At 41.8% G+C, this 15991-nt stretch overlaps 2 protein-coding genes across 6 annotated transcripts in view; one reads left to right on the top strand and one right to left on the bottom strand.

The window, feature by feature from the left end:
- Positions 1-4112, top strand: part of focad (focadhesin) — a 67395-nt gene extending 63283 nt beyond the window's left edge. The window contains exon 44 of one of the 3 annotated variants that reach the window (XM_041984759.1): positions 3479-4112. In XM_041984759.1, coding sequence (XP_041840693.1) covers positions 3479-3492 — 14 coding nt within the window. In that variant the 3' untranslated portion in view covers positions 3493-4112. Of the gene's footprint in view, positions 1-1561; positions 1758-3478 lie in introns of those variants that run through there. The other 2 variants (XM_041984756.1, XM_041984757.1) reach the window with 2 other exon arrangements.
- On the bottom strand, positions 1882-11677 carry hacd4 (3-hydroxyacyl-CoA dehydratase 4). Of its 3 annotated transcripts, none has more exons than XM_041984765.1 (8): positions 11208-11677; positions 11030-11135; positions 8387-8493; positions 5450-5580; positions 5226-5335; positions 3516-3622; positions 3165-3272; positions 1882-2016 (listed from the first exon to the last, which is right to left on the bottom strand). In XM_041984765.1, coding segments are annotated over exons 2-8 (648 nt in total). In that variant the 5' UTR covers positions 11032-11135; positions 11208-11677; the 3' UTR covers positions 1882-1933. The 3 variants fall into 3 exon arrangements, with proteins under 3 accessions (XP_041840699.1, XP_041840701.1, XP_041840700.1); XM_041984767.1 differs by having other exon boundaries at positions 5450-5577; positions 11208-11669; XM_041984766.1 differs by lacking the exon at positions 11208-11677 and having other exon boundaries at positions 11030-11188.
- Between the last annotated feature and the right edge of the window lie 4314 nt (positions 11678-15991).

Genomic DNA, 15991 nt, shown 5'->3' with positions numbered 1-15991 from the left:
CTGAAGGTGAGCTGGACTCAGGTCTCTGACCACAGATTCACAGACAGATCTACAGGTGAAACAAAAAAAATAGAATATCATTTCAAACTTAATTTATTTCAGTAATTCAACTTAAAAAGTGAAACTAATATATGGACTCATTATATGTAGAGTGAGATGTTTCAAGCATTTATTTGTTCGAACTGTGAGGATCGTGTTTTACAGCTGATGAAACCCAAAGATGTAAATCTCAGAAAATTAGATTATTACATGAAATCAGTAAAAAGGAAAGTGAATCCAGAAACGTGACCATGTGAAGAGTCTAGTCCTGCATATGAACCCAGTTCTTGGTCTGAGCCCTTCTGCATGGATTCTATGGGGTTCAGGTCTGGAGAGTCTGCTGGCCAGTCCAGCAGAGTAATCCTTGGTCATTGAACCAGGTTCTGCTTCTTGTGGCAGTGTGGGCAGGCGCCAAGTTCTGCTGGAAAATAAAGTCAGCATCTCCACAAAGCTTTTCTGCTGAATGAAGCAGGAAGGGCTCTAAAACCTCCTGGTAGATGCTGTGTGGACTCTGGACTTAATAAAGCCCAGTGCACCAGCACCAACTCCCACATCACCACCAACTGTGGAAACTTCACTCTGCACTTTAAGGGTCTTGGACTGTTCCTCCAGACTCTGGGACCTGGATTTCCACATGAGATGCAGAATTTGCTCATCAGAAAAGAGAACTTTGGACCACTGCTCAGCAGACCAGGTCATGGTTTCTTTAGTCCAGGTAAGATGCTGCTGACGTAGCGTTGTGTTCAGGAGCAGCTGGACTAGAGGATTACGACATGTGAAGTCCAGGTCCAGGATCCATCTGTGTGCGGTGGCTCTGGAAGCTCTAACTCCAGCCTCAGTCCATCCTTGTGAAGCTCCCCCACATTTCTGAACAGCCTTTACCTGACTATACTCTCCAGGCTGCTTCATCCTGCTGGTTTTTCCACACTTTTCCATCCACTCAGCTTTTCATTGATGAGCTTTGATGCAGCAAGTTTGAGAGCATCCAGCTTCTTCTGCCGTCACCTATGGAGGCTTTCCCTCCAGCCTTCCCCATGATGCTGGATTCTACAGACTGAGACCACTTAGATGCTCAGGAGTCATCTGCAGGTGTTTGGATTAATCAGCTGGTTAGAGTGCAGCTCTTAGAGGCTACAACATTGAACCTTTTCACTATATTCTAATTTTCATCAGCTGTAGACCATAATCATCAAAATTATAACCAAGAAATGCTTGAAATATCTCATTTTGCATGTAATGTCTATATATTAGTTTCCTCTTTTTAAGTTGAATTACTGAAATAAATTAAGTTTTGTGTGATATTCAAATTTTTTGAGCTTCACCTGTACAACAGTCGTATGTGGACATTATCATCATTATCATTGGTCATGTTTACACGAGAGTTTTAATTCCCCTTTAATTTCAGAATAAAAATTAAACGATGGAACGATGAATTCAGCCCAGACAGACGTTGCAGGTAGAAGCTGACACGTGTCTGCATGCCTCTCCTCTTGACCTCGTTCATCCTCACTTATCTAAACAGAAACTGAAGCCTGTGGAGGAGAGCGCTGGTCCATCTGATCGTCTGTGCTGTCGTTTCAGCTGCTCTCCTGGCTCTCAAGTCCTCCCCTGAGTTCAAGAAGAAATCTCTGTGGACCAGGGCTTATGGCTGGTAGCTCGGGCAAACAACAACAACATGGTGTTACCATAGTAACACTTCTGCTTGGGCTCTTCGGACACAGACGCTGATGGAAAGCTGGACTTTATTTGTGTAAATGTGTTCTGTCCATTTTCAATAAAAGTTCAAGTAAAAATATTTAACTTGATTTAATGGCATTTACGTAAAACTGAAACACTCACAGAGGTGAAAGACATCTAAAAGTCCTTGTATGATTTTCCAGGGAGACTCAAAACTTCATTTCTTCTTCTTCCTCTTGTTCCACTTGTCCAGGTGGTGTTGCCTCTCCTTCAGCAGCTGCCACACTGTTACGGAGGCTCCTGAAAGGACAGTTGCACTCAGAAAAACAAATTCTACCTTTCTCTTTAAAAGATCGCTGTATTATTTTTGCACAATGTCATTTCAGACCATGGGATATCTAAAAGCCATTAAATATGCATGGATTTATGTTTAATTTCAAGAAAAAGATAATTCAGACTTTGACTATCAGCTCAGTTTTAGTTGTATAAAATGTCGGTGGTGTTTCACTAAGCAGCGGTGCGGAGCTGTTTCCATCTAAAGCAGAAGCACCAAACTGGAGGAGACGTTGCTAACGGTAACAAAGAAGCGCGGTAGGATTTCACTCAACTGGACAACAAACTCAAATGCACATGTGGGATTAAGCTAGTATCCCCCAGTTCTGCCAGCACGATGACGACTCCTTTATTAAACCACCACGACCAGATTACACAAGAAAAAAGAGCTGGTCTATTTGTAGCTGAATGCTGGTAGGGCAGCCGCCTCTTAGCCAGAGGCTACAGCTCGGTCCACTTACTGTACAATAAAGACTTGAGAGCCCTCAAAACCTTTAAAACAGGCAAAACAAGAAAATGCATGTGTGTGTGGAGGGCAGGCGTAATTATGACGTTAGGACTAATCAACACTGATTTTAATAGGCCTGACTAGCCTACTTGAAAATCATTTAAAATCCCCATCAATGGTTCCAACTAAGTTCTGCAGAATAGCAAATCTGAAGGCAACATGTCCATCCTGGTAGCAGATGGGCTACAGCAGCAGGTGATGGCACCGTAGAGCAAACTACTCTTTTCTGGACAATACTAATGCGAAACAAATATGCCAACAGATGTCGTCAGCTCACAAAACTAGAGAAATTATGTAAAATAATCATGTATTTAGCCAAAAAGCAAAACAAAAATTCTGTAATCGGTCTCTGAATAGAATATTTTGCGTTATAAACTTACATAAAAGGTGCATGAACATGTGGTCCACATGTAAATGTTCCAAACCACATGTGGTTCACATGTGCTTGACTTGTTGAACATGAACATGTGGATCACATAAAAATACTTGTAAATCCACATGTTGATGCACATGTGGATTTTCTGTAAGGGCGGACCGTCTACTTGATTACTTGATACTGCAAATAAACATCTATCATAAGTGCAAGGTTGAGTTTTCGTATTCTTACCCAGAGCAAGAACAGGCAGGTAAAGCATCAGGACAAAGGGGAGGTGGATGTAGGTGGAGTCGGGGGGTGTTGACTCAACATAAGACAGGACCTGGTAAATGGTGACAACTGAAAAACAGCAGAAGTTGGGAGGAATGGAAACCGGATACTGAGCTTTTACTGTGTCACGCGCTCTACTGGTGTGTCAATTCGTCACACACTTCCGGACAGTTTATCAACATCTTACCAACACACTTCCTGTTCACTCTCACCCCTCTGTTACACAACTCCAGCCCATGACACATCAAGACAAACCATCTTCTTATTGTTTTCAGGAGTCACAGCTTGATTGGATAGTGTTGACTCACTCACCCTCATTTGTGACTGACAGGATGTATAATGGGATCCAGAGTGAGTAGCGAATCCACAACATGGCAATAGAGGGTGTTTCCATAACACGCAGCAGCTCATGTGGGTACCTGTCATCACACAAAACACATCAACATATTAACCAAGCTCTTCTAAGGGTACACAGTCTTTTTAAGCCTTCTGCGTTGCTTTCTCAGTCTCTGTTTTCTGGGTTTTAACAATTCCTGACTATTATGCCAGGTCCTGTTGTTAACAAACATCCCCACATCATGATGCTGCCACCACCATACTTCACAGTGGGGATGGTGCTCCAGAGTCATTGTGTTCTAGACATCATTTGAAAGCCAACTACTGCTTTCTTCATGCTAGTCAAACTTTTCAAATATCACAATGTTTTACATCTTTTCTCTGAGATCAATAAAGTAAATTTCATTAATTTATTTCATTCTTGTTCACCTTTTTCTGGTCTTGTTTAGTGGGTGAAGTTGCACAATGACTGATGACATGCAGGACCAGAGACTTCCTAGAACGTCTAAGCAGACACAATCTGCTTCTTAAAACTGTGCCTTTGGGTATGTGAACGTATGTAGAACAGCTTTAAAAGCAGCAGCCCTTTCCTTGCCCAACCAGTCAGGAGATCCTGTGGGGAGCACTTTGGGAGTATGGGGGACTGGACTCTCTGATAAGGGAGTTTCGGTCCCAGGGCATGGATGGGATCCGGTTTGGTGGATTCAGGATTGGGTCTCTGCTTTTTGCAGGTGATGTGGTTCTGTTGGCTTAGAGGAGTTCAAGTATCTTGCTTACAAGTGTAGAAAGAATGGAGAGCATGATCTACAGGATGATCGGTGTAGCGTCTGCAGTGATCGGTCTATTCTGGTGAAGAAGGAGTGGAGCTAAAAGGAGAAGCTCTCCATTTAACAGTTGATCTACGCTCCTGTCCTCACCTATGGTCACCTGCAGTGGGTAAAGACCGAAAGAACTGGATCATGGATACAAGCAGCCAAATTGAGTTTCCTCTGCAAGGTGTCTGGACTCTCTCTTAGAGATGGGGTGAGAAGTTCGGTCTTCTGGGAGGAGATCAGTATTTAACTGCTGCTCCTCCACATCCAGAGGAGCCAAATGAGGTGGATTGGGTATCTGGTCAGGATGCCTCCCTGGTGAGGTGTTACAGACCTATCCCACCAGGAGGAGACATGGAGGGATATGCCCATCCAAGGCCCAGGATTCAGTGGGGTGGGACTAGAGGTTTCCCACCCGACAAGCTGGAAGATGAAGCTGTGGAGAGGGAAATATGGTCTTTCATACTTAGGCAGCTGCCCCGGTGACCCGACCTCTGATAAGCTGCAAGAACATGGATGGATGGATGTTCTGCTGTTATATCCATTATCAGCTAACCATGTGTGTATTTGCATTGGTCAACAATGATTTTCCTTATAAACTAAACCTATGTTTATGTAGATAGTTTATAACTTTGCCTCAACCCTCACATTACTTCATGGAAACTTAAGGGTTTCCACCTACTTTAAGCAAGACTTCTATCTCTCCAGCATCATAGATCCCGGCCTTCGCCCTGCTGTTTCAGGGCTGTTTATGGTACTCTTGGCCCCAGTCACAGTTACCATATCTTTAAGATCAGCAAAGAACATATATTTCCTATATGTTCTGTTTGTTCTACTACATTCTTGTAAGATGTGGAACTGCCTTTGTGCTTACCGCAAGAGGTCCAGAATATTCCACAAGAAGAACTGCACACACACTACTGGCTTACTTTGGATCTCCTCCAACACAATGACTATGATCAGCAGAACATTTTTCTCCATAACCTAAGCAAAGAAGAGAAACATGACACATTCTAATCAGAAAATACATGGAGAGGTTTGATAACGTCCATGTGATTAACACAAATATTTCTCTGAGAGGTGAGCTGGGGCACATACTTGGACAAAGCGAGGAAGGAGCCTGGCTTTCTCTATCCCATCTGCGATGTGGAAAAGTTCCAGGATAGAAAGCAGCTGGCACAGACTCATCACAAAGCCAACAGAGTGAAACGTATCTGCTAAAGCATCTGCAAAGACATTCATAATCAAAGCAAATAAAAATGTATTTATAAAGAACTTTTCATGCAAAAGAGCATCACAAAGTGCTTTACACGATAAGAACTGTTTAAATAATAAAAACACAAGCACAAAGTTCATCACATAACAAATCAAAGCACACACATTTAATCATTTCTCTCACACACAATCTCAACAGACATTGAGTCCTACCCCCCACCCCTTGACCCTACTCTAAAATAGACCGTCTCTAACTGAGAAATAACTGTATATGTCTTTGCACCAGATGAGGAAACAATATCAGGTTCCATCCACACCAAGAGCCAAACCAGCCCACGACCACAAAGGTCGTCACCATGGGAAAGACCTAGATCCGGGCCCACACCACAGCCATAATAGGCCTCGACACACAGGAGGCGACGTCGCTCCTTCTCCATTCATTTTCTATGGAACCTGCGTATTGAGGCGAAAATCGCCGTCCTCCAGCCAAGCGACAGGCAACATTCGTGCATGTGAAATGTTGCGCTCGTTCATGTAGACGTGCACACGGGGCTTGCGACGCAACACAAGAAAATAGAAAAATTTTCAATTTTTGTCGCTGTCGCATGGCACTACAACCAATCAGCGAGGGGCTTCAAGGACTGACCAATGAGAGCAGGCTTGACAGTGCAGTCTGCAAACACTTTGAACATAGAAGAATAGATCATTTTAGCTTAATAAAAGGCAGTCGGGTGGCGCCAGAGTGAATTAGCCCAAACATAGGTTCTGGATTTATCTGGATCAGCGTTGAAGTCCATCAAATGATGATATTCACGACTCTCTATCTGTCATACTTTGTCACGTCACGGACTGGTTTGAAAATGTCAAAATCCCCACCAATTTCATAACCAATCAAATTTCTTGGAGAAAAGCGATCTTAGAGCGCGATGCACGGCACTGCTGCCGTTGCTGTCGTTGGTCGCCTCCTGTGTGTCGAGCCCATAAGGCTGCAATGCAGGGCCCTGACTACCCCAACAAGTACAATCCCCCAAGATATCGTTTCTATTTAAAAACTAATTTAACTGAATAAAAACTACTTTTTCAATAATTTTACTTAAAAACAGTTAGTTGGATACAGGTTGGTAATTATTAAAAATAGTGGGATCTAAATGACTCTTCTTCAGAAGGGGCCGTTTTGAAGGCAGATGGGAAAACACCCGTCTGAAGAGAGTAATTCATAATATATAAAAGTTCATACTCAAAGAAACCATAAAATGTTTTTAAAAGTGATGTGGGAATTGGATCTAAAAGGCAGGCTGTTTGGTTTAGTTGGGAGAAAACTGAAACAAGCATCTCGCATTAACCAGGACAAACTCTCCATCATTTCCTCAAGTAAAAGCAGAGGTCATGTTAAAATCAACATTTTGTTGAGATAAAAGACTAGATCTAATAGTATTGATTTAATTTCTGATGTGGTCTGCAACGTCCTCGCGTGCAGCATCTGATGCTGTCATGGAGGACTTGTTAAAATCAGCATTTATTAAAAGATCAGGGGTTTTAATATTTTTAATTTGGGGTTCTTATTATTTGAGAAATGAAGTGTTCTTTCCCGTTTTACTGTGTTATTGTAGATTTTGAGTTGCTAATGTAAAATTTCATGAGTTGTTAGTTTAGTTTTTCTCCATTTCCTCTCGGCACTCCTGCAGCTGCGTTTTAGTTCTTTTGTTTCCTCTTTCTCCACGGTGGGTTCAGTTTGTTCTTTAGTTTTTATTTTAGGTGGAGCTACTGAGTCAATAGCTGATTTTAATCTGTTGTAAAAATGATCTACAATAAAATCACATGATGCAGGTAAAAGCTAATCAGGAGTTTGGTTTAAAATGTCAATTAAACCTGCAGCCACTTCAGAAGTAATATATCGTTTCCTCACAGGGCCTCCTGTTGGATAAAACTGGTGATGTTAAAAAAACACACAGTAGAGGTCTGACACAGCCAGGTCAAAAACAGAGGACGCACCAATGGACAGACTATAGGTTAGGACCAGGTCAAGCGTGGGTCCTGTTTTGAGTCGGCTGTGTTACATGCTGTTTAAAACCCATGCTGTTTAAAAAGTTTAAATCTTACTAGCATAGGGATCACCACTGTTGTTGATAAGCAAGTTAAAATCACCAGTTATTCAAATCTTGTTGTATTTAATGAATATGGTCTGGATAAAACAAGGGAGGTTTTGGTGGTCTTTTGGTGGTCTATAGACTGTGATACATAAAACTGGTGGGCTGCTAAAACAAATGCATGAAGCTCAAATGAAGAATAATTATCTAATGAGGCTGTTTTTATAGAGGTTGAGCAACGAGCAAATGAAGCCATTCCAACAACTTTCCTTCCTTCCCTTTCCTTCATTCACAATAAAAAAAAATGTTTAAAAGAGATCTAATATTCAAGACGGCCATATTCAAAGGTTTCAGTGAAGTTTTGCCTTCAGCATTTTTCCAGTGTGTGCACAGAGTTTAGAGTCTGGTTTATTCTGTTGGTCCCTTTGTTGGTCTTCCTGAATGTGGTTATGACTGGAATCGAGGATACAAGGCAGGAGTTGTTTCTATTGTCATGGTGTGTGGATGGTGACTGCTGATGAAGTAGTGATCTGGACAGAAAGGGCTGGATGGGGGGCTAGTGAGTAGTGGGGGTGTGTCCTTGCTGTGGTTGTGCAGAGGGGGAAGGGAGTGTGAGGGTGTGTGGTGTAAATGGTCAGTCCTGTGGAGCTGACCATAATACAGGCCAGATGGCATCTTTTTCGTTTCAAACCGACTGTGATGAAAAGCTGATCTTATTGATCTTCTTCCTTACCTCCACCAAACATAAGAAACCTGGCAATGGTGTTAGCCAGGATCCATGTGTGACCACAGAACTGGGAGAGGTTGTAGAAGAAAATGTAGGTGAGCCTGAAGCTGAGCCTGTAGGACAAGGAAAGAGTTCCTGAGATAAATGTCGCACTAATTCAGATAAAATCTGGATCCTTTAGAGCATTTTATACAGTACGATCAGAAAAAAACTCAGTCTTCAGATAACACTGGATGAATATTTAGTTTTTCATAGTGACTTTAGATGTTAGTAAATTTATACAATCAACATTTAAATTCTCCCCATCAAAAAGATCTATTTTTACATTTTTCATATTATGTCTACTTTTGATACTAAAAATAATTCTTCAAAATTAGGGGAAAGTATGTGAGAAGTCTCTGGCACCTGAAATGTTTAGCTACTTTGTATTATGGTGAGTTATGGTGAGCTTAGCCTACGGAAAGAGTTAGGAAACATTATTTCAGTGGATTATTTCTCTTTCAGAAAAGCAGTTGGTGCTTTATTATACATGGTTTGAAACCTGATTCCCCTTTACAGCCAGGTAGAACTGGGAAGGGTGGAGCTTCTGTGAATGAACAACACAAACGTTTAGGTAGTTACCCCCCAAAAATGTGCCAAAAGCCCCTCCAATATTTTTTGTTGGTATTCTCTCTTGTTCTGAGTTTCTTAGTGAATTGGATGATTACAACACACTGATTATTTATTCATCTTATGCTGACAGGGGCTCAGTAATGTGTGGAACATGCATCGTGCACCTGTGACTGACACACACCTGGTAGCATCTGAAACTCTAAAGAGTGAACGCCGACAGGAGAATATTACTGGGGATTTTGACACATTTTTGGGGGGCACTACCCCCATGTTCAGCTGTGCTGCTTATTCCACGAATGCTCAATCCTAAAAACGTACTTCCTGGTTGTAAAGGTAACTGATCAGACTTTCCAACAATGTCCAACACAACACCGGTTAGTGTTATTAAAGGATATAAATAATTGACCAGATTAACGTTTCCAATTTTTTTTTTTTTTTTTTTTTTTTTTTGAGTTTAAACACAGTAGATAAAATTTCCGAGTTTGGGATAGGAATGAGACTGAAATTAGATTTCCAGATTAGAGAGTCTGAGGAAGTACGTGGTGATTGGTGCCAAAATTAACGATTCGTTGTTGGCATTACTGTCAGCTTTTCATTAAATGACTTGCCCACATAGTGCATGGTGTACAATGTTCCAATTTCCAATGCAAATGTAATGCAACAAAAAAATCTCTGCTGTCAGATCAGACACATGTCACAGGGCCAGCCTGAGCCTTTATGGGGCCCCAAGCAGAATTTGATATGGGAGCCCCCCTGACTGCCGCAGCACCTCCAGTGCTTAACTATTACTGATCCTAAATCTTTTCATACACTCTAAGGCCCTATTTACACAACATTTCCATGCAAAACCCCCAATTTTTTCCCATGCACATTCAAAAAAAGTTTTATTTAGACAACAGCGGAGTGAAAACCGCCTCCATGCAGACTGAAAACGCAAAAATGACTGGAAATGATGTAATGTGCCCGCCAGGCCTGTAGAGGGCAATAAAACTTTGCAATGAGACGCCCAGCATGTGCACGACATCCTCATCAGACCTGAAGACATAAGAACCGAGATGTGTTGGTTATCCCGCAATGCCTTTCCCAAACTTTCTGGGAGCCGTTAGATCATTGGAAAAGAAAAAAATTGCCTACATTTATCAAATGAAATTGAATTTTTATCAGGATTGTTAAAATTAACATGTTAATGCAAAGAGATCAGTCTGTCAATTTGTAACACATTAATGCTTAAACAGTTATTATTCACGGCACATTAAAAATCCGTATTTGGCATTACCTCATGGAGAGAGCAAATTTAGGGCTTGTAGGGTCCTTGTTACATCTGTGAACCAAATCCACCAAATAAACACTTTCTTCTCCTTATTTCCAAAGATTCTGACAGTTTTCCAGCCGTACATTTAGAGGATGGCTGCAAAGCTTGAAGTTGGTTTTCATTGTACTGATGTGACTCAGGCTCTGGTTTTTAACCTAAAAATATGGGTTTGAATTTAGTTTTAGTCTTTTTTATATGCAGAGTGATCTATGCATGCGGTATACTGACAAGATAAAGGTACAGCACCAGTCAAAAGTTTGGACACATTTTCCCTCTGAATCTGATGAGAAAATGGGTCCACATATTTGACTCTTAATGAACATTGTGGTTTTAGGTTCATTATTCTAATGAAACTTGATGTTCTTTTACATAAAAATGAAGATTTTTCCGTAGATTTTTGATTATTTTGTTATCATGCAGCATGTGAATATAACTCGGTGAATAAATGGCCATACAATCCTCTTTAGGACTATAAAACCCCATCATGTATGAAACAAGCTGTGTAGAAAGCTCTAGGACTCCCAGCATCATAAAACTGCATTGTTTTAGAGGAGTTTCTGTCTCACAGATGAAGACTGAAATACACCAAGGACCAGAAACAGCCCAAGCAGATAAAAGCGTCTGCCAGATATCTGCAGCCAGGAAGTAAAGCCTGGCTCAGCCTGTCTTTTCTAAACCCCTGAAGATCCAGAACATCCCTTCATGACAAGAACTTTCTCACTTACATTCTCCCTCTGCAGCTTTCCTCAGGTCCTTCAGCAGGTCCGAGTCGGCTCACAGTTCCAGCCTGAGTCTGAGGACGCTCAAGTTTCTAGGCGCAGCCATTTTCTCCTTTTAAAGAGACACACACCTCTTACTTCATTGCCCTTCACCAGTTAGCAGCCGACAGAAGTGCTGAAATACCTGAGGCTGGCTGTGCTTCCTCAGTCTGATTGCAACAGATACGACTTCACTGCCAGTAGGAAGTGAAAAAATTCCATTTGTGGGCCAGACGCCAAGAAGTCCCAGGGCTCTTACAGACCAGCATGAAACAGCTGAGAGGAGAGAGGGAGGACCAGACACACTCTGCACATAAAGAATGTCAGGATAGGAAGCAGGAACGAGTTGGACGCCTCTGTGGCCCTGAGCAGTTTCACCACAAATAACAGGTCATACCAGCTGAGAAACTCTCCACTAAATCCTAAACATTCTTGTTCTGTTACGTTTGGGTTTGAGCTGATTAGAGACACAACAGAACACTTTACAGAGTTTTAACTGGAGCTATCACGCAGTATCCTCCAACTTCATCAAATCCAACATGCTGTTTTCTCTTTCACCACCAGGTGTCTCAAAGACACATCTTCACCGCTATGTGGATTCAGAGAGATCATCCAATTTCCTCTGTGTCTTGTATTATACAATGGACACTTCATAGTAAAGGATCTGTCACAGAAAGTCTCATTTTATGTATCACCAGGGCTAAAATGAACTTTTAGATCAGCAGCTAGTAGACGCAGCGTTTCCGGCCAATCAGAATTCCCACAAGGTACTTCCTGCCACATGGTCTGTCCATCTAACTAAAGTCCTGCCCCCTGTCGCAGAAGCTAAAGATTCTTCAGCTCAGAAGATTTATCACCTGCCAAAGCAGCTGTAAATTTTATTTCTACCCTCTAAATTTAATTTTACCCTCATTTGGTTGGTTCTTTAGATGCCTGGAGATAATTAGTTTAACTTTATAAACCCGAACAGTGCCGGTGTGTTACGGTCACGGTTCAGTGCAGTGGTTCCAACCAAGGTCTGCAGAACAGCATCTCTGAACACGTCCAGCCTTGAAGCAGATGGGCTGCAGCACAGAAGACCACACCTCCTGACAGCTAAGAACAGAAAACTTTTATATTTCTATCTTTTTTGTTTTATGTTGTGGATTTTATTGGGTTTACTTGTTCTGTGCAGCGCTTTGTGATTATTCTCTGTGAGAGGAACGATATGATTAAACATGATTTGCTTACTTATGCAGGTGCAGGTATCAGATACAAGTCAAACTTGTATATTTTTAAATTAAATTTTTGAAAACCTTTGAAAATGTTTGATCCCTGGACAACAAACTGGGTCACTTGCAACTGCTGAGGTATGCCCAGCGTGAGGTGGGAAACATGGCTGAATGACAACGTCCCGGTCTCCGGCGTGCAGCTGGAGCGGCTAACAGGCTAGCAAGACGACAGAAACCACGGGGGAAATCCCGCGGTGGCCAAGTATGTCTTTACAACAACAACGCTTGGAGTCGGGACTCTGTGGTGGTATGTAGACACTGTTCACCCCTGGCAGAGTTTATGATCATAAAGTGCTGTCCTTTCTATTAGCCGAGGGAATTTAGCGATTCTGCTGACCTCGGTTTATGTTCCCACCACCACTAACAACACTAATGGAAACTCTGAACTATTTCAGGCCATCAGTGAGCAGCAGGCTGACCACCCAGATGCCTTTCTGATCCTCGCTGGTGATTTTAAACATTCAGACCTTAAGACTGTCTTCCTACATCTACACCACGTTGTTTTCCCAACCAGATCTTGGTCAACATCTTAGACTTAAGCCTGGTACACACATAAAGGTTATTGGGCTGTTTTTGTCCTGATTTAGCCTCTTCCTGACCAAGGACAGTGAACTCCCGATTATCTTGAGTTTTATAAGATTTTTCTGTACAATTATCATTTGGTCTGAGGTGTGTTAAGAGCAGATTTGTACTGATAATTGGCTCCAAAATGGGTCATAGCCGAGAATTGTCCCACCTGAACACGTCCAGGTAGCAGCTCAGCCTTGAATTAATTGATTATTGTGGAGAAAAAACATTATATAATAGAAACAAATCGTTCAGGATTATTAATAGTAAATAAAAATAGTTTGTATTTATTTTAGACCAATTTGAATGATTCTGAAAATGTTCAGCTATCACTGTAATGTAGGTCAGGTCAGTAGTTTGAGACTCATCATCCTGCTTTGCAGTAGGAACAGAGCACATTTCTAGTGCAGCAGACTGGGTGACTGTTTCAATCCAATCAGAGAAATATTTTCATTTTCTAAACATCAGAACATTAACTAGCAACAACCATATAGCATCATATATGTTTCCCCCACTAAGCTAATGCTTCACCTGTGAGTCTACAGATCTGGAGATGAATTAGATTTGCATGTGTTGCTACATGAGGGAGACAATGACGTGGAGTATTGGTAGTCAAATCAGTTTCCCTTTACATTGTTGGTGAAATCACTGAAAGCACCTTTAAGTAAAACAAATAGTGGAAGACCACCAGAAATAATGATTGTGATGTTACTGCAAATGACATTACATGATTGGAGATACTATATAATAGAATAGCTGGATAGAATAGAAAGCTGGACTTCAAGGACTTGATAAGTGATCTTGCAGGGAGAAAACTCCACGTTGGGCTCTTGGTGAAAAAGACTGAGCAAGGACAGTGATGGTGAATGAGATTGCAAGAGCTTAACTCAGCAATAGTGCACCTTTACCTCTCCTTGATATCTTATTACACAAAGTTCTACCTTTTAAAATGTGATTATTTAATTTTAAAGACGGCTCCCAGCCATTGTTTGACTGTAAATCTCTACAATGGTTTGCTTGTAATCATATTACATTCAGTTCATATAAAACAATAAACCATGTAATGTCCTGCTATTTTTTGTTTGTGAGCCTACCTAATTTATTTTACCATTTGCATCTGATTTAATGATGATAACGCACGCAATGCAATAAATCATAAAAAACAAGCGTCCATTTTGTTTTTGATGGTGTTTTAGCTGAGATTTGATTTGTTTCTCCACAGATTATAAATGCATTTAATTCTCGTGGAAGAGGTTATTTTGTATTTAAGTTTTGTATTTGTAATTTATTTTGTAATTATCATGAGATAATTAATTGTTTAAGTATTTTAAAAAATATAGAAGGGTTTTTAAATATAAAGTATCTGTCTTGCAGCAAATAATTAAATCTAAATTAACTTCATTGTATTTTTAGTGCTTCCCCTACCAAGAAGCCTGTCATGTTTTTCTTTTCATTTCTTTTAATTTAATTTCTTTTAATGATATTTTGATGGTCATTAATGATGGTCAGTTTCTTTTCATGGGGCCCAAAATCTCTAGCAGCGCCCCTGCATGTGAGATGTCCAGCTCGTTGGACTAGATTGTAGATCATTGCGGTACAGCATTGTTATGTGTGTGTTGTTCTGTGATTAGATTATCGGAGCCACCACACAGTACGATCAAAACTATTAAATGCCCAGTTTTTTATCTTCACATGTAAGATCTCAACCAGATAAAAAATCTCATGTGTACCAGGCTTTAGTCTACACCACCCAGAAAAGAGCATTAAAGGTTCTCCCCTCCCCCACGTCGGACTCTCTGACCACATCACCATCCTGCTAAGACCAGCATACGAGCCTAGGGTGACGACCACCAAGCCCCTCCTGAACCAGGTACATGTGTGGCCAGAAGAGGCTTCTTCTGCATCCTAAGACTGCTTTCACACTACTGACTGGAGAGTGTTCAAGCAAGCAGCCACACAGACATTGAGGAGCACACAGACAGCGTCACCACATCAGGACATGCATAGATGGTGTAACCCACACTCGGCCCGTCTTCACCAGCGCTATCAGAAGCCTTGGATGACAGGAGAGGTCTGCAGGCTGATGAAGGCCAGAATGCTGCCTTCAGAGCTGGAGATGCAGAAGGCCTGGGAACAGCAAGAGCCAATGTCCGGAGGCATCCGGAAAGCTAAACAGGACTACACAGAGAGGATAACTGGGAACTTTAAAGATAGTAGAACTACACGGAGCCTGCGGCAGCATATCAGTCACAGACTACAAACCCTCACCACAGATCTGAGACGGTAACATCCTTCTGCTAAACAACCTCAACGGCTTCTTTGCCCGGTTTGAAGCTCACATCCATTGAAGACACATCCACACCTCACGCCTAGGCTCTGTGTCTGTCTGCAGCCAATATGAAGAGGACACTCCATCATCAACACCTGCAAAGCTGCAGGTACAGACATTCCGGTACATGTGCTGAAAGACTGCGCAGAGACGTCTTCACAGACATCTTTAACACTTTCCTGAGCCAGGCTGCTGTTCCAGCATGCTTCAGTATCACCACCATCATGCCCAAAGAAGCCTGCTCCCACCTGCTTTAATGACTACCGCCCTGTCATCCTCACCCCATCAACATGAAGCGCTCTGAACAACTAGTCTCACATCATACTCACTTTCCCCTCCACCCTGGACCCATTCCAGTTAGCGTACCGAGCTAACCGGTCATCCGAGGAAGCAATCTTTGCTGCTCTCCACCCTGCTCTCATCCACTTAGACACTAAGGACTGACATGTACAGAGGATGCTCGTAGACTTCAGTTCAGCATCCAGCCAGGGCTCGAATTACACTGGGGCTTTCGGGGGAGCTTTATTTTCGCGTGTGCACCGCAACTACTCATGGCACGTGCACGCTCATTTATATTAGTACATGTAGCAATGTAAAAAATATGGTTACTACTGTATGCAGCTTGTTTAATCGGAAACAGCGACTGATAGTTCTTTAACCACAAAAAGAAGCACATCAGGTGGTTGTGTTGACACTCTCGGCACACAACAGACAAACAATGCTGCTGTCCACGGTGCTGAAGGAAACAGAAGGGATCATCTG

Source organism: Melanotaenia boesemani, chromosome 5 (genome assembly GCF_017639745.1).
Source record: "Melanotaenia boesemani isolate fMelBoe1 chromosome 5, fMelBoe1.pri, whole genome shotgun sequence".
Classification (NCBI taxonomy): Eukaryota; Metazoa; Chordata; class Actinopteri; order Atheriniformes; family Melanotaeniidae; genus Melanotaenia; species Melanotaenia boesemani.
Note: the sequence above shows the minus strand (reverse complement) of the source record. Positions and strands in the feature narration are given on the sequence as shown.